General features: G+C 40.4%; 1 protein-coding gene across 3 annotated transcripts in view; it reads left to right on the forward strand.

The window, feature by feature from the left end:
• The window catches only part of Rala (RAS like proto-oncogene A), a 53,035-nt gene extending 29,227 nt beyond the window's left edge, over window positions 1-23,808 (forward strand). For 2 of the 3 annotated variants that reach the window (NM_001414180.2, NM_031093.4), the window contains 4 exon segments: window positions 8,965-9,111; window positions 11,931-12,139; window positions 16,092-16,266; window positions 21,897-23,808. In NM_001414180.2, the coding sequence (NP_001401109.1) occupies window positions 8,998-9,111; window positions 11,931-12,139; window positions 16,092-16,266; window positions 21,897-22,019 (621 nt within the window). In that variant the 5' untranslated portion in view covers window positions 8,965-8,997 and the 3' untranslated portion in view covers window positions 22,020-23,808. 3 annotated transcript variants of the gene reach the window in all.
• Window positions 23,809-24,351: the final 543 nt, after the last annotated feature.

The raw sequence follows: 24,351 nt of genomic DNA on the forward strand, positions 1-24,351 counted from the left end.
CTTCATTTCTAATTCCTATCTCTTTTAACTTTTACTGCCCTACCTAACAGAAACTGTACTGAATATGAGAGAAGATAGTAGATACCTATTTCTTATTCGGGGTCTGAGCAGAGGTGCCTTTCCATTCAGTATGGAGTTGGCTATAGGCTTGTCATAGCTTTATTATATTGAGGTGCGCTCCCTCCATTCCTAGGGTCTCTGTGACTTTGATCATAAAGAGATTGTTAGATTTTTAGTGAGAACTTTTTCTATATATATTGAAATAATCATGTGATGTCTGTCTTTGAGTACCTTTTTTTGTTTTGTTTTGTTTTGTTTTGTTTTTGGAGCTGGGGACCGAACCCAGGGCCTTGTGCTTGCTAGGCAAGCGCTCTAGCACTGAGCCAAATCCCCAACCCCTCTTTGAGTACCTTTAAGTGCTATGTCAGACTTATGAAATGAAATGGATGCATCTCTGAAAGGAAGGCAAATAGATCATATGAGTTATCTTTTGATGGGATCTTGAATCATGTTTGCCAGAATTTTATTGAAGACTTTTGCATCTGTGTTCATAAGATAGATTGGTCTCTGATCTCATTATTTTGTCATGGTTGTATCTTTGCTGGGTTTAGTATTACAATACTGCTGGGTTCATAAAAAGAGTTTTGAAGCATTCCTTCCTTTTCTGTTTTATTGAGTAATTTGAATGAGTAATTCTGTTCTGAAGGTCTCAAATTCTGCAATAAATTCATCTGTTCTTGGAATTGTTTTAGTTGGGAGACTTTTATTGTTTCAATCTCATTGCTGGTTATGGATTTGCTGAAATGATTTCTTCCCACTTGGTTTAATTTGGGTGACTCTAATGCATCTAGAAATTGACCCTTTCTTTGAGACTTTCCATGTTAGTGGAATGTAGGACTTTAAATGCATCCTTATAATTTTCTGAATTTCTTTGGTATCTATTATAATGTCCCTCTTTACATTTCTAATTTTACTAGTTAATTTTTGGATAATTTGGATATAGGTTTGGCAGTTTATTTTTTAGACAACCATCATCTCTGTATTTCATTTATTCTTTGCATTTTTTATTTTTGTTTCTCTAATTCCTCATCCAATTTTAATTATTTCTCCCCATATATTAGTTTGAGAGTTTGTTCTTTTCCCAAAGCCTTAAGATGTATCATTTGCTCTTAGGACTACCTTTATTGTATGCCAGAGAGTTGTGCTTTCATTTTCATTCAGTTCTAGAAAAATCTTTTAGCTTCTGTGTGACCAATAGTGTTATCCAATAGTGTGTTGTTTAGTTTCCAAGTTTGTATACATTCCATGGTTTCTCTTGTAGGTGATATTCTGTTGTGGTCAGTAGAAAATAGGATGTTACTCCAATTCTGGGGGTGGGGGGCAGTGAGACAGGGTTTCTCTGTGACTTTGGCTGTTCTGGACCTCATTCTGTAGACCAGCTTGGCCTTGAAAATGCTGGGATTAAAGGAATGCACCACCACCACCACCACCACCACCACCTCCTAGCTCTTTCTATATTTCTATTTGTCAATGCTTGCTTTGTGTCCTAATGATTTTGGAAAGGTACTCTGAACTTTTGCAAAGGTATGTGTATTCTTCAATGCTTAGGTGAAATGTCCCGTCCAGCCCCACTCCCCTTTCCCTCTCCTCTCCAGTCCTTTCTCTTTTCCCTCTCCTGAACCTTCCCTCCTCTTGTCCAGGTAACCTATGCATTGTGACAGTGGAGTATTGAATCTCCCACTGCAACTGTGCTGGGGTTAATCTGGGGTTTTACATATGTATACCTCTGTTTGCTGCAGAGATTGTATTGTTTGCTTGATGAATTGTTCCCTTAATGAGTATGAAATGACTTTTATCTCTTCTAACAAGTGTTAAAGCCCATTTTGTCTGATAATAGAATAATTATGTCTACATGATTCCTAGATCTATGTTCTTGAAGTATCTTCTATCTTTTCACTTGAGGTATGTTTCTGAGAGACTGCCAAAAGATAGGATTTCTTCAAGTATCTCCCCATTTAATTTGATATTGGCTGTTGGTTTTCAGTAAATTGCTTTTATTATGTTTAGGTATGGGCCTTGAATTCCTGATCTCTCCAATACTTTTAACATGAAGGTATGTTGTATTTTGTCAAATGCTTTTTCTGAACCTAAGGAGATAGATGGTTGTGTGGTTTGTTTTTTTTTTTTCCTTTGAGTTTGTTTATACAAATTACGTTAATTGATTTTAGCACATTGAACCAACCTTTCATCCCTGGGGTGAAGCCTACTTGATCATGTTGAATGATGGTTTTGATGTGTTCTTGGATTTGGTTTGCATGATTTTATTGAGTATTTTTGCATCAATATTCGAAAGTGAGATTGGTCTGAAATTCTCTTTTTTGGTAGGGTCCTTGTGTGGTTTAGGTATCAGAGTAATTGTGGCTCCATAGAATGAATTAGGTAGTGTTTCTTCTGTTTCTATTTTATGAAATAGTTTGAGGAATATTGGTATCAGATCTTCTTTGAAGGTCTGGTAGAATTCTGAACTAAATCCATTTTCCCTGGGCTCTTTTCGGTTGAGAAGTTTTTAATGATATCTTCTATTTCCTTATGGGACATGGGCCTGTTTAGAAAGTTTACCTGCTCTTGATTTAACTTTGGCTTGTGGTATCTGTCTAGAAAACCATGGATTTCATCTAGATTTTCCAGTTTTGTTGAGTATAGGCTTTTGTAGTAGGATCTAATGATTTTTTTTTAACTTCCTCCATTTCTCTTGTTATATCTCCCTCTTCATTTCTGATTTTGTTAATTTGGATATTGCCTCTGGGCCCTTTAGTTAGTTTGGCTAAGGGTTATGTATCTTGTTGATTCTCAGAAAGAGCCAGCTTTTGGTTTTGCTGATTCTTTGTTTTGTTCTGTTTGTTTCTATTTGGTTGATTTTAGCCCTGAGTTTGATTATTTCCTGTCTTTTACTCCTCTCAGGTGAGTTTGCTTCTTTCTGTTCTATAGCTCTCACGTGTGCTGCTAAATTGCTGTGTAAGATCCCTCCAGTTTCTCTACCAGTGCACTTAGTGCTATGAATTTTCCTCTTAGCACTGCTTTTATTGTCTCATACATTTGGGTATGATGTGTCAACATTTTCATTAAATTCCAGGAATTCTTTAATTTCTTTCTTTATTTCATCCCTGACCAAATTATCATTGAGTAGAGAGTTGTTCAGTTTCCACATGTATGTGGATTTTCTGTTGATTTTGCTATTATTGAAGACCAGCTTTAGGCCATGGTGGTCTGATAGGATGCATGGGATTATTTCAATCTTCTTGTATCAGTTGCAGGTTGTTTTGTGACCTATTATATGGTCTTATTTTGGAGAAGGTACCATGAAGTGCTGAAAAGACGGTATGTTCTTTAGTCTTATGGTGAAATGTTCTGTAGATATCTGTTAAATTCATTTGGTTCATAACCTCTGTTATGTCACTGTGTCTCTGTTTAGTTTCTGTCTCAATGACCTGTCCATTGGTGAGAGTTGGGTGTTTAAGTCTCCCACTATTATTGTGTGGGGTTCAGTGTGTGTTTTGAGCTGTAGTAAAGTTTCTATTATGAATGTAGGTGCCCTTGCATTTGGGGCGTAGACGTTCAGAATTGAGACTTCCTCTTGGTGGATTTTCCCTTTGATGAATATAAAGTGCCCTCATCATGCCTGATAACTTTTGGTTGAAAATCTATTTTATTGGCTATTAGGATGGTGACTTCAGATTGTTTCTTCGGACCATTTGCTTGAAAGACCTTTTCCCATACTTTTAGTCTGAGATATTGTCTGTCTTTGTTATTGAAGTATGTTTCTTGTATGCAGCAAAATGCTGGATCCTGTTCGCATATCCAGACTGTTAGCTTGTGTCTTTTTATAGGTGAATCTATTAATATTGAGAGATATTGAAGACAGATGACTGTTGGTTCCTGTTTTTGTTTTTTGTTCTTTAAGTAGGTAGCTTTATGTCCTTGTGATTTTCTCCTTTTGGCTTTGTTGTGAGATGCTTAATATCTTGTCTATTCTTTGGTATAGGTATCTTCCTTGTATTGGAATTTTCCTTCTAGGATCCTCTGTAGGGCTGGATTGGTAGATAGATACTGTTTGAATTTGGTTTTGTCCTGGACTATTTTGGTTTCTCCATCCATGTTGATTGGGAGTTTTGCTGGGTATAGTAGCCTGGGATGGCATTTGTGTTCTCTTATAGTCTGCATGACCTCTGACCTCTGCAGGCTCCTCTGGCTTTCAGAGTCTCTGTTGAGAAGTCTGGTATAATTCTGATAGGTCTGTCTTTGTATGTTACTTGTACCTTTTCTCTTACAGCTTTTTTTTTTCTTTTTTCTTTTTTCTTTTTTTTTTGGAGCTGGGGACCGAACCCAGGGCCTTGAGCTTGCTAGGCAAGCGCTCTACCACTGAGCTAAATCCCCAACCCCTACAGCTTTTAATATTCTTTCTTTGTTCTGTGTTTAGTGTTTTGACTATTATGCGAAAAGAGTATTTTCTTTTCTGGTGCCATTTGTTTGGTGTTCTCTAGGCTTCTTGTACCTTTATGGCCACCTCTTTCTTTAGGTTGGGGAAGTTTTCTTCTATGATTTTGTTGAAGATGTTTCTAGATCCTTTGGGCTGGGAATCTTCATTCTCCTCTATTCCAATTATTCTTACGTTGGTTTTTTCATCATGCCCTGAATTTCCTGGATGTTTTGGGTTAGAAGTTTTTTATGTTTTGAATTTTATTTGGCTGTTGTGTCAATCTCTTCGACAGTATCTTCTACACCTGAGCTGCTCTCTTCTGTCTCTTGTATTCTGTTGGTGATACTTACATCTGTAGCTCCTGACCGCTTTCCTAGGTTTTCCATTTCCAGGGTTGCCTCCATTTGTGTTTTCTTTATTGTTTCTACTTCCACTTTTAGGTCTTGGACCACTTTATGCAATTCCTTTACCTGTTTGATTGTGTTTTCCGTATTTCTTTAAGGGATTTATTTGTTTCCTCTTCAAGAGTTTCTATCTGTTTACTTGTGTTTTCCTGTATTTCTTTCGGTGCGTTATTTATATCCTCCTTAAAGGACTGTATTATCTTCATGAGACAGGATTTTAGGTCAGCTCCCTGATTTTCATGTGTGTTGGTGTATTCAGTGCTTGCTGTGGTGGGAGAACTGGGTTCTAATGATACCCACGTAATATTGGATTCTATTGCTTATTGGTCTTGCCTCTCCACATCTGATTATCCCTAGTGTTTGCTGGTCCTAGTGTCTGTCTGGAGTCTGCCTCTTTTGTCCCGTGGCCCTGGTTGTAGCAGACTTCCTGTGGGCCCTTCCAACTGGAGGGAATTCACAGTGTGGAAAAGCTGCTGATTTGTTGCCCTGGCTGCAGTAGCTCTCCTGGGAGGCCTTCAGACTGTTGAGTATTCAGAGGAGTAGCAGTCACACTGTTGTCCTGTGTCAACGGGACTTGGGGGATGGGGGGCATGGGGGAAGTAAGGGAGTGGGGCGTAGGGGGTTGTCAATAGACTGTGGTTTCTGTTTCCTTGTGTGCAGCCACACTCCAGGGAGGCTTTCAGTTTTTTCGGTCAGTTGCCCTGCATGCCTCAGAGCCTCTGGGAGGTCTTCAGACTGTGGTGTCAGTTGCCCAATTGCCCTGTGTACAGAGGAACTCCTGAGATGCCTTCAAGCTGTGGTGTCCTGGGTGCAGTGGCTCTCCTGGGATGTCTCCAGTTGTGGTGTCAGATGCCCTGGGTGCAACAGATCTCCTGGGATTCCTCAGGATGTCCTACAATGTTCTGAGTGCAGCAGGTCCTCTGGTATTCTTCAGGATATGATGTCATATGTTCTGAGTGCAGCAGGTCCCCTGGTAAGCCTCAGGATATAATGTCTTCTGGGAAGCAGACTAGCTAGCAGTCTGTCCCAGCAGAAAGGACCAGGTGGAAGATGAATTCAGCTCCTTTTATGCCCATAATTCATATATTTGGTTTTCAGAGTATGTCAGAATCCATCTATATTCTATTTATGGTTTTTTAATTTATCATTTTCTTTAATTGAATGGTTTAGTTTCTATATCTCCTAAAGCCCTAAATTAATATTCTGTCTTCTATCTGATCCGTTCTGTTGCCAAGGCATTCCACTGAATTTTTTATTGGAATTAATTTTCTATTTTTGCTTCAGTTCAGTTTGAGTTTCTTTCCAGACCTATGTCTTCCTATGCTTGCTCCACTTTTGGTAATATTGTCAATACACATTCAGATGTTTACGCCAAAAACTTAGTAGTTTGTCTTGTTTTCCTCCACCTAGTCAAACTAACATGCCCATCACTTGTTCTTGCAAATGCCCTACACAGCAGGGTCATTACAAAGGCTGGGTTTGGAGCATGTCACCTTTGCAACTCTTGTAACTCATCTGTTACAGGGAATTAAAGTTGTACATACATCGTAGGGTTGCCCATAAATGAACTAGACCAAATTACTACGTACAGTGTACTCAAAACAATGCCTCGCATTTAGTAGTGCTCGGGAAATGCTGTCTCTGGCATCGTAGCATTGATTTCAGAGAACAGGTAAGAGGACAGAGCCAGCACTGCTAGAGGAGCTGCTGCTGCCTACCATTGCAGCCCATGACTCTCTTCTGCCAGTATGGAGAAAGCTAAGATCAACCCTTGTATTTTCAAGTCTTGTTGTTTGGGGAGGAATGAATGGGGATGATACAGGGTCCCCTGTAGTTCAGGCTAACCTTGAGCTCCAATGGAGCCAAACATGACCTTCAACTATTGATCTTCTTGCCTTCAGTTCCCAAGTATTAGAATAACAGACATGTCCCACCAAGTGTTTTCAACAAATTTCAGCTCTTAGACTGTGATATCACACGCAGTCATGGCAATCTTTTTAAAACTCAAATGAAATTATACTCTGCTATCTATTGTTTTCCTGGTGCACTTATAAGTGAAATTCAAGCACTTTCCCTTGTTGTTCATTGCCTCCTGTGATCCTGTCTCTGTCTACCTTTTGGTCCCATATCATGCGGCTTCCATGTTTCTTACCAAGCATCTCATCACCAACCTTTTTCTAGTCCTCGGAGCATGCCAACCCTTTTTCGTGTTTTATGTTCACTGTGCCCTGTATTCCTGAAGTCTGAAATGTTTTGGCCTTAGGACATGGCTGCAGCTTTCATGAATTTCAGTTCTCAGCTCTCAGACATCACATCTTCAGAGACATCCATCTTGACTACCTGTTAAACGAATCATCCCATTACGTCCCCACCCCACCCCCGCTGCCGCCGCTGCCTAAGCACACAATTCCTTTTTTATTTCATTGTACTTAGGTCTAGTGGAATTTTCTTTCTTTCTTTTTTCTTTAATGTATATCTAATGTTCTGGTAGGAAGTGACTTTAGATATCTACCATATGAAACAATATCTGGATTGGTTGAGATAGTTTGGATCTCAGACATTGAAAGCTTCATGGCTGACTTGTGGTACTGTTGGGCAATGGCAGATGTTTAGGAGGTATGACTTAGTAAAAGGAGGTTAGGTCATTTGAGGTATGTCCTTGACAGGAATATTGAAACCCCCATCCCTGTTCTTTCTGTCTTCACTTCCTGACAACCACTGAGGTGCAAATCTTTGGCTTACCACACACACATTTTCTGTGTTGTTTCCCTACTGGGCCCAAAGCAACCTGGTAACCTAATTTTGATCTTTTATATGTCTAGCATGTCTAGTGTGGCATGTGCATGCCTACATTCTGACACTGTATAAGCACAAGCATATGTACACCTAATACAGACATGCTTATGTGATAATAATGAAGTTAAAACCATAACCAAAGAGACATAGTAGCCATGTAACCAAGTGACTTCTGGCATGCAGTACGTGAGGAAACCTGTATTGAACAACTACACACTCAGGCAATTTGAAGACATGATGGTTTTAAAAGGAAGTATCAGCTGCTACTTGGGAACACAAAGAAAAAGCCCAATTTGTATTGAGTGTTTCAGGTGAGACTGGGACCCCAAAACTGAGAAGAGGAAGCTGGGTGAGCAGGAACCTGATGCAAAGGTGGGGTCAGGGAAGAGCACTTACACAAGGAAGGAAGCCAGGGAAGCCTTGAGCTGAGATGCGACACACGCGGGGAGGCGGGCAGACAGGGCTAGTCTGAACCGCTCCTAAGCAAAGCTGTTACAAACTGTGGTGGACATACGAGGGACTGAGGCGTAACCCCGTGATTGCCTAACCACAAAGTCCTCCCTCAAGCCTCCCCATGAACTGTCTTTGCTGACTGCAGCGTGTTTTCCTCCTAAAGCCTACCAGGTACCCTGGCCAAAGGCAACTGTGTGCCCATCACCACTACAGCATCTTAAGAGTCTGGACTCCACATGAAAGCCTGAATACATTAAAACAAATGAATGATCTAAGATAAGTGAGGGCATGTTACATTAAAGCAGTCAGATTATATTGATTACTCCGAAAACCACCAATGTCTCATAGCATGGTTATTGAATTATGCTCTGCTGGAATCCTATTTCTAAGTCTGTTAACAGTTGTTGGATGAAGTTTCTTCACTTACCACAAGTATTCCTAAGGATGTCCTTAATGCAAATGGCAGTCTTTATTTCCTACTAACGTTAGGAGGAACATTTCTTCAAGCATTGAGCATATGAATTAACATGAAAATAAATGATCCTTTACTCCAGTGTAACAGATCCCCTGCCCCCATCATCAGCATGTGGTTGCCCTGGTTAGAACTCATTATAGAATCCATTAGAAGTGAAATGCCCTTGACTCATTGGCCTGTCTCATTGCTATGGCATTCTTTGATAGATGGTTTTCCCTCTAAGAGTGTGTATTCTGGTTACTATCTATTTAAAGTCACTGCAGAATGAGAGCTAGTGTCTTGAACCCGAGGGACATTATTTCTTTCCTGCACAGAATTCTGATGAGTATACTGAACCCTCCCTGTTTCATTTGTCTCAGATTCTTTTCAGTCCTCTGAAGACTGCACACAGGATGGCTGCAAACAAGCCCAAGGGTCAGAATTCTTTGGCCTTACACAAAGTCATCATGGTGGGCAGTGGTGGTGTGGGCAAGTCTGCTCTGACTCTGCAGTTCATGTATGATGAGGTAAGTGCCCAACTTCACCTGAAGAAAGGTTGAGCTTGGACACAGTATCTTCCACCTTAGGTTAGTGCTGTTTGGTAGGATTCTTTCACTCCTCGAAAACTCCTAATAATATTTTTTCCATTTTAAGTTCAGAGCCAACATCAGTACCTACTTAATTTTACAAGTCAAAAACACACTCAGGCTAAAAAAAAGAATGGGAGGAGGAGCAAGAGGAGGACACAGTACTGATTTGTTTGTTCATTTGCATATTCTATACTGTTTATTCCTTACCTAGTCCTCTCTCAAACTAACCTTCATATTAGCCCTCCCCTCTCTTTTTTGGGATGGAATTTGAGATAGAATCTCACTCACAAGTCTGTACTGGCTTGAAAAGCTCAGGGCAGTTTGTCTGCCTCAGCTTCCCACATGGTAAGATTGCAGGCCTGAGCTGCCATGCCCAGCATTAGTCCCTTTCCTGCCAATGAGGAAGCCAAACTAAGAGCATTCAGGTTTTAACTTTCTTTAAGTAAGTAAGAGCCTTTTCTCTAAGAGCTGTAATTACAGTGCCTGTCCAAGTGACAACTGAGAACAGTAGACAAAACAGTTGGTTACTAATTATGTACTAAACGCAGTAAAATGCTCCACACCACCAATAAACCAATTCTGAGGTTTCCCCAAGACAAGTGGAACAGCTCCGGCTTCTTCAGGGTTTATCAACACACAAAAGAAAAAAAAATAGAGGTCATCTTTGGATGACAGGTCAGACCCTTGCAGGCTGAGGAAGACAACTGCCTCAGACATGGAAATAGGCATGCCCACGGGTGTGGCACTGGAGTATACCTACCTTCCCAACTTGTACCAGCTCCTCCTCATCTGCTGAGCATGCCCAAGTGAGCCCAAGAACAAGGTGGGAACGTAGGCTGCCACCGAGCCCAGTCTTTCACCAGCCAAAGACAAGGTTAGACCCTGGACCTTACGGCTGTCAGCCTATCCCGAGGTGACTATGCGATCACAAGTTTAAGCAAGCTGTGAAATACAGGTGACTCAAAGGCAATCATGTCACAGGGTCTCAACTGTGGTCATATAGCCAATAGTAGTTTGTTCCCACAGGGTAACAGCCAATCCAGTGGGTTAGTGTTGAGGTTGCTACTGCAGAACTTACCCAAGGCACATGCACCCTTCTGTTTGATGAAGTTTCTCGTCTTGCTTTTTTTTTTTAAATGCACTGAGTTTGGGTTGAAAACCAGCCACCAAAATGGATCCCGACACTGATCTACAGCCCAATGGCCCTGGTAATCAGGTGCCCTGACTCCCAGACCTCTCCTCCGTACTCACAGAATTGATTCACTTTTCAGAATCAAAAGGCTAAGTAATATTGCATGGGATTACCAGAAACTGCCTACGTAAAAGCAGAAACTGTTGACATTAAATAAAAACTTGGCCGTAGACTATATGTACATGTGACCCACCCATGGAGACAGTTCCTGCACATAGGACCGAGGAGTCACACTTGGAACATGAGAGGAAAGTTGAGGGCAGAGAAAAGGAACCGAACTGGGGAAGCGTCTGGTTCACTTCTGCTTCCAGACTGATTAGACAGCCAGTCTGACCCTCTACAGCACCAGCCCCACTGGTTGGGCAGGTGACCTGAACATACAGTTCATATGGCACAGAGAATACGGCCCCAGCTTTCCTGTGGCACTGGGGAAGTCCAGTTAGTTCTGCCTCTTGGCAAACACCAGAATAGTATGCTGGAGCTCAGCCTTAGCCAGCATCCTCATGAGCGCCTTGGGAGTCTCATTCACCCACCCTTTGTCATAGCTGTCCACTGGGAAGCAAGTTGACATCTTTTCCTGGCTGCCCAAACCCACGTGGTGAAGCTGATGTTCCTGCATTCTGCAATCACTACCCAGAGACTAGTGGGAGAATGGTGATTATTGCCTTACCAGTTGTATGGTGGGAATGGTAATAAGGGTTTCACCATGCTTCAGTTTATATAGAATTCTTGTCATTCCTGCAATATCCAGACCCATCCTGAGATGATGCTGTGTTTCTTTGTTGTCCAAAAAGGCCCTTGAAGAGGTTTGCAAAGGAATTTCCTGTGATCTTACACAGACGGAAGTGATTCTGGTCATAGACCTCAGCAAAGGGTGCTTTGAACCAGGCATTGGTTTCATACCCACAAGATGATGGGGTTCTCAATGTTGTAATGATTTAAATTTATTTTTATTTCATGTTCGTTGGTGTTTTGCCTACAAGTATGTCTGTATAGAGGTGTCAGATCTCCTGGAATTGGAGCTACAGACAGTTATGAGCTGTCATTGTGGTGCTGGGAATTAAACTTAGGTCCTCTGGAAGGGCTGTTGAACCATCTCTCCAGCCTCCATCAGTTTTTAACTTTCAATTGATGATTAATGCAGTGTTAAAAAAAATAATAATGGTAGAATATTGGATAATCTTACAGTTATTAAAACATTATGTTTCAAATAATTATTCTGACTGTCTAGCACAATTCTTAACCTGTGGGTTGCCTAAAACCATCAGAAAGCATAGATATTTATATTACAGTTCATAACAGTAGCAAAATTACAGTTATAAAATAACAACAAGAATAATTTTACGGTTAGGCATCACCACAACATGATGAACTATGTTAAAGGGTCTCACAGCCTCAGGAAGGTTTGCAAATAAAGAAACTGACCAGTAATCTAAGATGAAAATGATACAGTTTTTACTGTTTGATTAAAAACAGGTAAAAAGTAGTGATTTCAAAATAAGATGTTTTTAAAAGTAAAATAATTTTTAAAAATGGATTTCTTTGTGTGTGTATGTTTTTGTAGTTTGTAGAAGACTATGAACCTACCAAAGCAGACAGCTACAGGAAGAAGGTAGTGCTGGATGGGGAGGAAGTGCAGATCGACATCTTAGATACAGCAGGGCAGGAAGACTACGCTGCAATTAGAGACAACTACTTCCGAAGTGGGGAAGGATTCCTCTGTGTCTTCTCTATCACAGAGATGGAGTCCTTTGCAGCTACAGCGGACTTCAGGTATGGCTCAGCCTAATCTCATGTGTACACACAATTCTTTCCAGAAACAGGTGGATAACTGGAGCTTCGTGCTTGTTAATCATTACTGTCTTGAATAGTGTCTTTCCACTTCGATATCAGTGTGTGACTCTGGCCCCTGTGGATATACACGCATACATTCATTCAGGCCTTACAGTTGCCCAAGTGCTGGTCACATTGTAGTTCTAAGTACCCAGAGAGCCTTTAGCTTTACTAAAGTGTTTCAGAGTAAAGCATTTCTACTACTGTGGTAGCACATGGATCACAGTGATGTTCTACATCGTTTCTGTAGTAGTCACTTCTCAGCACTTGTGTCATTGTCAAAGACACATTGCCATTCTCCTTATAATATAGGTACCTAGGATTTTTAAAATATAAATAATCTTATAGACTAAATTTATAAAGTGAATCACTGTATATATTAGCATATTTGATTTTGTTCTACAGTGTATGTTCTTTACTTTGTACCTAATTGGAGTTTGCCATAGGTTTGGCTTAGAGGAGGTGACACCACTCTCTGAGACCTGCTGGGGTGAGCAGTCTCTGGAGTAATCTTGACAGTACTCAGTTCATCAACCAAGATGCTTTTTACATACAGAGTTTTGTATCTGTGATAGGAGTTCTATTGCACAAGGCATAGTATAATACTATGTACTATATCCTCTAATTGGGGTTTACACAGTCTAGTTGTATATATAAAGCATGGTGCAAAACCCCTTTACATGGAGGGTAAAGTAGGAAGTGATCATTATATATGGTCCAGAAAGGGAAGTCATTGGGAGAGTATCATAAGAAGGTGACCGTGGAGAAAAGAGGATATGTCAGTGTTTGAACACTATTGAGCATCATATACTTGAAACTCAGAATCTAAGCGAATAGTCGTCCCCCAAACAAAAGCATGTGGTTGAGGAAATGCACAAAATGAACTGATTTAGAAGATTAAATCTGTTGGCTTCTGTAAAAGAATTTCACATGTGATACTGCATAGTGCAGACCCTGAAAACTTGTAAACTGAGAGACATGGAAAATTACATAAGTACTAATACATGCCCTTTCCTTCCTCCAAAAAATACCAAAGGGTCTATTATGAATCAGGCCTTGCAGTTGGTAATGGAATAGACTTTGTCACTATCGCTATGGTTGACTGGGAAATCAGGGTGATTTGTCTGCTGCTCTTCTGTGTACCTTCAGTGCAGTTTCTGAGCAGCCCCAGAGACTCAGCAGCACAGCAAAGTCAGTTTGAGACGGTCTGACTGGTTACAGACATCGCTGCACATGACTCAACCTGAAAGTTAGTTAGCATCGGTGCTGTTCCTAAATACTTGCAGCCTTCACCCTTCCTGCTTATCTGTCACTGAGGCAGGCCTTTGCTTCCCTGTCTCCTCAGATGCGCTTGCTAGTGTCAAACTTACCACACCACACTTTTTTAAAAGTGTGTGGATGTTTTGCCTGCTTGTATGCCTATGCAGCACAGAAGCCAGAAGAGGGTAGTGGACCCCTGAAGCTGAAGTTCCGGTTGTTAGCTACTGTGTGTGAATAGAACCCTGGCCATCTGGAAAGCAGCGAGTGCGCTGACCTTCTGAGCCTTCTCTCCAGCTCCATGCTTACCATACTTTTTTACTGAACTTACACTTTTTTTTTTCTTACCAGGAAGTCTTTCTCAAAGACCTGTTTCTTTCCTACATGCATCATTTATGAGCATATAACAGTACAGCATGTGGCTGATCTACACTGGACTTGAGAAGCTTTGGAGCTTCCTTTCCTTACTTCCAAAATAAAATTGAGCTGGGTTTTAAACGGATTTTCATATTTTAACATTTGAATAGTAATGTCTGAAAGTAGCCTGGACTAAGAAAGTAACCTAACATGTAGCAGTAGTCCCGGCAGTGGGAGGTGACACAGGCATCTTTGCTGTAGAGTAAAGGTGCAGCCTGGAACCACAGGACTGACTCTCGAAAGAAAAACGAGGCCCTAGAAACAAGCCAGGATAGGCTAAAATTCTCTCCAAAACAGATCATAAATTAAGTAGCAAGAATGGTGAGTTGCTGATACACATTTTAAAGATCATATTAGTGGTAACAAGTATTACACAGTGGAGCTGTACAAACTAATCAGGTATATTTTACTGACCTGCCATTCAAAGAATCTATTCATGTTTTTATTTTCTCTCAACTAAAAATGTTTGTGTTCCTATAATTTCTGCATCTCTTAATAATTTCAAAGGTATGGCATGTCTATGATAGCAAGATGATCTAAGATACTTATTTTGGTTTCTTTTAAATTTTTAATTCCATTTATTTATTTGTTTATTATTTAGTTTGTGTACATAGGCCACAGGACGAATGTGGAAGTCAGAGGACCAATTGTGAGACTCCATTCTCTTCTAGCATGTAGGTCCCAGAGAATGAGCTCAGGTTGTCACCCTTGGCCACAGGGGCCTTTGCTAGCTGAGTCTTTCAGCCAGCCCATGTTTCTTCATTTTGAAACAGAAAAGGCCAAACAGGGTTTCAGACACCTGTAACTCAAGTTCCTTGTGATATTGAGGCAGAAGGATCCCAAGTTCAAGGCCAGGCCACACTGGCGACTTGCTGAGACCTCTCTCAGAATGAAAGGGATTGAGGGCATAGCTCAGTGGCATATCTCTTCCACCGTGTGCACACGGCCTGAGATTCAGTCTTAGGACCTTAAGATACATACACAGACAAACTAGCTAGGCATTTGCTCCAGTACTAATGAGAGCACCTATGACTCACTGTATAATTGACTATCACCACACATAGTTATAAGCATTCACTTTTAATGCTCTCAGCAACTGTGTGAGTAATGAATGCATTGTCAATCCCACCATATATATGAGGGCAGTGAGGCAAAGAAGTACTTTGCTCAGAATCACATGACTGGGAAGAACAGAGCCATAATACTTGACAGTCAGCGATATCTTGTAACATATAACATCTTTGTATACAAGAGCTATTTTTGGAAATCTCGGGCCTGTGTGGGAGGGGCCTTTGGAATGTAATAAGAATAGTGCTGTCTCTGAAAGCTCCTTCCGTAATCTCAGCTTAAGTAAGAGAAAAGTCCCAAAGAAACAGCTCAGCAATGTCCCCCTCATCTTCCAAGCTCATCTTCAAAGTAAGGATAGGCTGGGTGAAGTGTCCGCACAGCCTGTTGGAATGTCAGGGCGCCAAGTGCTGCATGAGTGCCTGGAACAGGAAGACATACTGTGTACAAACTGGGAGCCAGGCTGAGAACGGGACTCCGTGACAGAGTATGTGCCTAGCGTCTGTGAAGCCATAAGTTCTGTCCCACACTGAAAAGGAAACGCTAAAATCAATGAAAACAGCTAAGGAGATGGGTTTGGATCTGGATAGTAAGTGACATGTCAAGCTGTGATGCATGAAATGTGCTCACACTCGGATAGCAACCAGGGAAGGCCGTGTGTCCTGCGGCAGAGCTTGTCCTCACAGCTCTTCTGTTACTGCCGTGCTTGTGTTCCCTCTGCTGGGGTTCTCCATCCTCAGTCAAGGGAGTGTGTGTCTAAATTAGTGGTTGGCAGGAACCATGAACTTGGATTATCTAGAAACATGCTTGTAAATAAGTTCTGATTGCAGATGGCTAGTTGTTATTCTGTGGGGTTTGTTTACTTGTTTTTGATTTTAGACTTATTTTATATTTATGATTCTGTTTGGCACACATACATGTAGCTATGTGTGCCATAAGTGTGCCTGGTACCCACACAGATAAGATGAGAGCATCAGATCCCATGGAGCTGGAGTTAGGAATGCTTGTGAACCACCATGTAGGTGCCGGACACTGACCTGGATCCTCCTCCACAAGGACCGTCTTGGCTGCTGAGACAGCTCCGGTCCCTGTTCTGTGGTTTCTACTATGTAGACATTGTGTCAATACTTTCTCACTTGCTTTACTTCTCTAGGGAACAGATTTTAAGAGTAAAAGAAGATGAGAATGTCCCATTTCTCCTGGTTGGTAACAAATCAGATTTAGAAGATAAAAGGCAGGTTTCTGTAGAAGAGGCAAAAAACAGAGCTGACCAGTGGAACGTTAACTATGTGGAGACGTCTGCTAAAACGCGCGCCAACGTTGACAAGGTAAAGGGTGTTCTCATTGTTACTGTACCATGTATATAAAAGCCCTGTTACCCTACTTTATCTAGACTCTAAGATCCAACTAAAATTTAATATAGTGATTTGTTTGTTTACTTTTATTTATTGAGGGCAGGAGGGAGCTATAGCACACTTGTGGAAGTCAGAAGACAGCACAAAACAGTTCTCTCCTCCCACCAGGAATTAAACCCAAGTCCTTAGGCTTGGTGGCAAGCACCTTTACCCGAGAGCCATTTTACCAGCCCTGACAGAGATTAGAATGTGTTTAAGTAAGACAGTAGAAATTCACCTTGTCTTGGGCCTTCTCAGATATAAGACACTACAGAAGAATATAGTGTTCTAGGTCATCAGTAGCACTCCTCATCCCACTTACTGCCTTCATTTTTAATGGGATTGTATACTGTAAAAGAAGTTCTTTAGATCCTAACATGCCAACATGCTATGTGCTTGCTCTGACTGATGCCTGCCTAGTGTTATAGAAGTCCTCTGAAGGGAGGGTGCCTTCTGGATGGAACCCTTTCCAGGATTAGGGGAGATATCTTCAGGGTGCTTAGAGATTTTCATTAGGGTGCTCTCTAGTTACTGTGTACTATGACTATCCGGAGGAGCCCCTTAAACCCACTGTCCAGCCAGTTGTCCCTGAATCCTAACAAGCACACACACTGCCTTAAGGTTCACCACTAAGGACTTTGCTTCAATTGTTCTAGAATGGGAATACACATTTCTAGAAAGCTCATATTGCTCTAGATGGCCTCATGTGTTTGTAGACCAGTCGGCTTATACTTAGAAGTCCATAATACTGATTTAGGAAGCATGAGGTTGGTCGGCCATAGTAGAATTTACCTTTAATCACAACACTGGAGACAGAGCCAGGCAGCTGTCTGTGAGGTCAAGGCCAGCCTAGACTACACAGTTGCAATGAGAACTTGTCTTAAGAAGAAAATACACACACAAGAAAAGAAAAAAGAAAGAAAAAAGAAAAAATTGAGGCAGAAAACATGAGGTTAAAAAAAAATCAGCAGTTCTTTCTATTCATTTGTAATAGATATTATGACCATGTTGTCATGATTAAATTTTTTAATAATGTGGTCAGACTTAGTACTTGGATACAGTGAGTCCTACAATATTTCTGTTCCATATACTATACTGGTTTTCTGTAAGATTATGTTAAATATTTTTAAAGTTCTTCTAAAATACATTTTAATATTAAATGTGAGGAAGTTTTCAAAACATAGGCATATCTTTCTTCCTAATTGTCCTCAGGAACTTATGAACACACTAAAAGTGACTAAGACTAAGGGGAAAGGGAAAAAAGGGCAAAAAGAGGAGGCAGTGTAGAGAGATGAGCCATGCTGTCATAGCCATGTCTGGTGCTGACCTCAGAAGAATGCCAGGTGGGGTCAGGCTCTCCCAGGAGAGTTAGAAGACAGCCAGCAATCCAGCAAGAATGCAGTCTAAATGCGTTATCAGAAAAAATGTCCATGGCTTTAAACTTAAAAAGGACATTAGTCTTGCTTAAAAAAACAAATGTACTGTTTAAAAAAGTAATGTCATTTTTTAAATCCTATCTCATTGGGAAAAAATGGCAGTATATTCTTGGCATGAAATGTAAAAAAGCCTCATATTTATAGAAGGGCAATGTGATATTAATCTCTTAAAATTGTGACCCAGCACTTGAGATTCTAAACGTGTATTTTGTTCTACTGTAGACAAGGGAAAGTGGCACAAAGTCCCATTCCTAACCAAGAAGCTATTTGTAATTGGTAGTGACCAGGAAAGAGAAAATCAGTTTTCTCCAGTATACTGTCACTGCTCTATTAACCTACACCAAGACCTAGGTCGTAGGCTCAGGAGAATTGACCAGAGCAGGAGTGCCTGACTCAATAGGTTCCTGGGTGCTTTTTGTTTTGTTTTTGTGCTTTTGGTATTATTTTGTCTTTAGGAGGGGTTTGTGTGTTTGTTTTGATTTTTTTTTTCAGAGAGAATAAATTTGGGTGGGTAGGGCAGTGGGGAACGCTAGGAGGAGTTGCAGGAAGTTAAAGCCAATAAATTCAAAAGTATTAAAATAAAAATGTATTTTCTGGAAAAATCATGCACACATAAATATATTTACAGTGATAGTCATTGAAACAGTATTTATAGACGTGAAAGACTAAAGCTACATGTGTCTAATAACAATTTTAAGTCATGATGAGTCCTTATACTGAACCCAACTATTCAAAGGAGAAAGTGCTTTTAACTGCTGAGCTATCTCTCCCCCAGCACCCACACAGTTTTCTACTACAAACAGCACCCCACCAAACTTCTGTGCATCAGAAAAATGCACGGATTCTTTTTCAGCAGAGGTGACAGGTGACAAAGTGCCCACCATACCAGTGCCCTTGTGTTCCATTATCTTTATAAGAAATTGCTTTCATGTGTCCTTGCCAGCCCAACTAAAACAGCCCTTAAAACTTGCCCTGATTACGGGTGAGAATGCATGTGCTTTGATTGATTGATTGACCCAGTCATCTGCCAATCTGAAGTCTTTCTGTCCATCTGCCTAATGACTTGCATACCTTTTGACTTGTGTCTGTCTAGAATAATAACATTATCCCCTGTCCACTTCATTTGTTGTCATTATTGTCTCCTAATCTGTAACATGTCTTCATGTGGCTTACTTAATCTTTGAACAGGGGAAAAGTAGATTATACTGTCACATTTTGATTATTTTATTTTGTGATTTCTGAATTGTATGGCTTCCTTAGAGCTTTCAACCATTCTAAGCTACACACATACACACATATTACTTCCTTTGTGTATTCGTTTTTATAATAGCTCCTTGGTTCTGTTGACAATTTAATAGTCTTTAGTGTGAACTCAGGGCCACTAAATACTTAAAAGTGAAAATACTGGTGAAGGCAGTTTTTTTTTTTAAGCAATGGATATTTTAAGTCAAGTATAAACCTGTGGATTTGTTTTGTCTAACTTTATTTTTATTTATGTGAAAAGGTTACTTTCTCAGGTAATTAGTGTGGAATTAGAAAGCCACATTTTATAGGCACTGAGTTGTCCTATGAGAAAAGAGGGTGGAGCCCGGAGAACAAGACGGGCAGACGGGGAGGTGGTTCTGCTGGCTGTCTGACTCTGGCTTCTCTTCCTTAGTGGATGTTTGTTTTGGTCGGCACTTGAAACAGGATTTCATTCATCAGATTAACTGATGCAACTTTAAATGTTGTCTACCATGTTTTCTAGTATGGGTGGTTTTCTGAAAGTCATCCACTTGCTAGAAAGTTAAGCCTTCTTCTATGTCCATTTCACAGTGTACTATGATACAGTGCTGATACAGAGACCAGTACTGGAAGACTCCCATGGAGTTCTTTGACCAAAAAGGAGGCTTCCTGCTAGAGTTAGTCCCATCTGAACTGGAAGCAGAGGCTTCCAAAAATCCCTGGGAGATTTTGAATCCCAACACTGGTCTATGCCATTGTGATATTTCAGCATTGTATGCTCCCCAGTCCAGAATTACCCTTTATTCATCCGTTTCCCTGTCTGATGAGGCATTAGCATGTATAGTTCCCTCACTTTCTCATCTAAGTTTTATGTTTATTGTTCCAACTCAGAAATCCCATTTGATAGATTGTTACTCAGCCGTCAACCGGAGCCTGTTTGCCCGTTACTTCTCATTATTATCACCGCCTTGTGGCCCTGCCATTGAACAGTGTCAGGAAGTCTTTTTAAAAATAAAAGAAAAGCTCACGAATTCACAGTATTAATTAATGCCCTTTCAGATTTTTCTTTCCGGGATCCTTACATCTCTGAGGTAACACTCATCCTGGAAAGCCTTGCTTCTAGCAGCAACACTTGTGTTATCCTCCAGAGTGTGTGTGTGAGTCACTCTCACAGTGAGCCACGGAGTGATTCTTAAGACTTGTTTGGCCTTGTTTTGGTTGTTGCTGAGGTTCTGTGTGTGTACGTGTACACATGCATGTGTGTTTTTGTGTGTACGTACATGTGTATACATGTGGGTATGAGTGTGTGTATGCATCTATGTAGATGTGGGTGTGAGTGAGTATGTGAGACAGACAGACAGACAGACAGACAGACAGACAGACTCAGGATCATACATAGAGCTTCTTGCATGCAAGGCATTATGGTCCTACTTGTTAGACTTTTATTTTTATCTTTAACACCTAAGGTGAATTTTCCATATACTGTGTTCTAAAGACCCTTGAAATAATTTTTTCTCTACATGATTATGTCATCAACTAGGAATGTAGTCATTGTTTCCAGTTTTCAAATTTTAATGAATTTTGTGTTTTATTTATGGTTTTAGTGTACAAAATTGTAATTTTTCCAGGTAGAAATTACATTCAGTTCTGATGTCTTCCATTGCTCTTGAAAATAGTGCTCCTGTAAGCTAGTGAGTGTCTGGTTTATCCTTTGATGGTTCTGTCTTTACAAGTACAAGGAGATGCACACACACTGTTCCTCCCTCCTGTACAAGTACCTTCTCCATATGTCTGCTGCTGGGAGTTCTCCAATTAGTTTCCCTTGAGAGCTAAAGGCATAGTAAGACGGCATGTAGTCTTTGTCATTTGTGCTTATATGTTTGCACACTTGTGACAAGTTATTTTTTATATTTGTTTGTTTCTAATTTTATTGAGGTTGGGAGGTTTTTATGTTTTTGTACTTTTTTAATTCCCTAAGTAGTAACTGAATTTCTTGAGAAAGTGTGAACATATGTGAAGCTTAGCCAGGCAGATGGTGAGTTCAGGGCAGCTAGACTCTAAAAAGCAAACAGAACGTAGAACTGTGGCCTGCAAGAGTTACCGTCTCCTCTCACACTTATCTATTATGTTTTTCTGGGTCTTTCTTTGTTAGAAAACAGGAGAATTGTAGTTGAGATTTAATACAAGGAATTTTTAGTTACTGTGTTAATTTTTTTCACTATAAACATAATTACCACCAAACCAATGAATTAGCAAAACACATTTGTTGATTACAAAATGCTCGTTATATGGCCTGGAAAGACGGCCCAGATGTTAAAAACACTGGCTGCTCTTGCAGAGGACCCAGGAACAGTGCCTTGCACTCATGATGGCTCATAACTGTCTGCATCACCAGTTCCAGGGGATCAGTGCCTCTGACCACATTAGGCACAGGACACACCATTGGCACACATACATGGGTCACTCTTGGCACACATACATATGTATATTTAGGCAAAACACTTATACACATGAAATAAAAATACCTTTCAAAAGTATTTCATGTACTCCTTTGAGTTTTATCTTGGGCTCTGTCATTACTATATAGCACTATTTTCATTTGAATCTTGAAAATTACAATAAAATAGGTAGGGTTTGTTGTACAATGTACCATGAGATATACGTCATTCAGACAAGTTGCTAATTTTCTCAAGTTTCAACCTTCTTGTGTGCTCTCCTCTCCCTGCATTCACCAATAAGCCCTCTTGGGGGTAGGGCAGCTCTGTAAGTGAGCATTCGCCATCTTGTGCTGGGGAAGGGAGAGTTCTCAGACGCGATTCTTTCATCCGGGGGTTTGTGCTGTGACACAGAAACACTGGGTTCATGCTGCTTCTCATTTGTTTACTCCACTTTCTTTATTTCTAGGTATTTTTTGATTTAATGAGGGAAATACGAGCCAGAAAGATGGAAGACAGCAAAGAAAAAAATGGAAAAAAGAAGAGGAAAAGTTTAGCCAAGAGAATCAGAGAAAGATGCTGCATTTTATAATCAAAGCCCAAACTCCTTTCTTATCCTGACCTGACCATACTAATAAATATAATTTATAAGCATTGCCATTGGAGGCTCAATTGACTGAAATTACTTTAACATTTTGGAAATTGTAGTGTATCACTAAAAGCATGAATTGGAACTGCACTGGAAGTCAAATTCACTTAAAAAAGAAATTGTGTGGCTTCACCAAGAAGCAGAGTTCAACTTATTTCATAATCGCCTACCTTTATCCCAGTCCTGAATGTAGCGTGTAAGCTTGGTTGGGTTTTTTGGGGAGGTGGGGGGGGGGCAGTCTTTCTCAAACTGTTAATCAAGAGGTGAAATGGGGTGGGGGGGTGGGAGGACTGGCCAATTTCCTCTGGTGTTTATTATAAAGCTTAAATTTTATATTATTTTAAAATGTCTTGGTCTTCTACTGCCTTGAAAAATGACAATTGTGAACACGATAGTTAACTGTACCACTTTTTAAACTGTTGTTATGCAAATCTTGAAGAAGTTACTGGCATGGTTGTTACATATAGTAAAACTGAGAGTAATTCATCTGTGAATCTGCATATTAATTACCTGCTGATTGACTTAGAAAAAAGATGTGAACTTATACATGGACATTTTTGAATATGCCTTAATTTAGAAACTGAAAAACATCCAGTTACATCATTGTGGGTGTGTTCTCACTAGCACTCGCTGCCCATGTGACTAATAACAGAAGGTTTTATCTTGCCAGGCAGTGTAGAGCTACAAGAAAGATTCCTGAGAAAAGTCCAACTGCTAGGAGTCTGACCAAGTTAAAGATGTGTGCCATACTCTGGTTCTGAGAGTTCCAGAGCTCCTTCATTGGTTTTAATAAACTATAAGGTAGTTAAAGATGAAAGGCCAGCATATATTTATACAATGAGTTTAGATTATGGGTGTGAGTACCAATTAAGTGAATGCTACTTTTGTGTAGAGTGCTGGTCTCCAGGAGTCGCTTTCTGCAAGTGATGTGCATTTAAGTGTTTAATCTCCTGGGAGCAGGGCATAGGGAAGCCTCTCAGGAGAGCTAAGTGGTCTGTACTAGGACACGAGGAAATAATGCTTGTCAGTTCTAAATGTGTACTCCTGAGGTTACAGTTTGGGTGTTAGGAGAAGTCTTTGCAGTCTCTTTATGTTTATAATGAATACTGTATCAATATTTCCTAACATGAAGCAGTCAAACATGTATGGCACATACTGACCAGATGTCGGGCTGTGATGTTTCCGCTGCAAGAATTCAAGCATGCTGTTAGGAGCATAATTTCAATGGGAAGTAAACCACTATTAGATTTTTCTTTTCCTCTGTGGGGCTAAGACACTTGATTAAACAGTTTTTCTTGTTGCACAGTCCTAATTTCCTATGGTCAAGGAGACACTCAGGCATTCCAGGAAACAAATGTGTTCATGACGTTACCGGAGACAGGCATTCAGGAACTCTGCTGTCTAGTTACTATATTCAGCTTATCATAAGTATTTGTCCTTGAAGGGTTTGATTTAATATTTTCACAGACTAGGCCATGTGCAAAATTAGAGTTCCCTGTGTAACCCCAGCCAGCAGGCCCAGCATGGCTGTGAGCACTCATTACAGTCTTGTTGACCAGGTTCCTAACCACTAACATTGCAATTAGCTTTGAGACCTTCCCTCTCCTGGGTACTAGGTGCTATGAAGCCAGCTGACAGAGAAGCATCACATGTCTTGGGCTGATGCCGCTACCCGGTTCATTTACTTGCAATTTGAGCCATTTAAAGACCAATAAACTTCCTTTTCTAAAAATGTTTGTGGTGTTAATTGATGTTTACAGAATGATATTCTTACTTTACCAGCTGTTACAAATAATGTTGGCAGAGATGCAGAATGAGAGGATGAGGGTGGGGAGGTAAAGGGCCAACTTTCTAGGCATGAGAAAGGATGCAAGAGGTTTTTTTGTTGTTACTTTTGCTTTTTTTTTCTTTTGTGGGAGTTGGTTTGGTTTGGGGTTTTTTGGTTGGTTGGTTGGTTTTGGTTTTGTTTATTTGTTTGTTTGATGGGGTTTCTCTGTATTACAGTCCTGGCTGTCCTAGAATTCACTTTGTAGACCAGGCTAGCCTTGAACTCAGAGAGATCCACTTGCATCTGCCTCTGGAGTGCTGGGGTTAAAGATAGCACCACCACTGCCCAGCTGGGTATTTGTTTTGTTTGTGGTGCTGGTAATCAAACTCAGGACCTCTTCATGCATGCAAAGCAAGCATTTATCTACTGAGCTATATTCTCAAAATCTATTTAATAGAAGCCCTCAAGCCATCATAATCTTCATGAATAATCTGTTAGGACAATATT

Source organism: Rattus norvegicus, chromosome 17, assembly GCF_021556685.1.
Source record: "Rattus norvegicus strain SHRSP/BbbUtx chromosome 17, alternate assembly SHRSP_T2T, whole genome shotgun sequence".
Taxonomy (NCBI): Eukaryota; Metazoa; Chordata; class Mammalia; order Rodentia; family Muridae; genus Rattus; species Rattus norvegicus.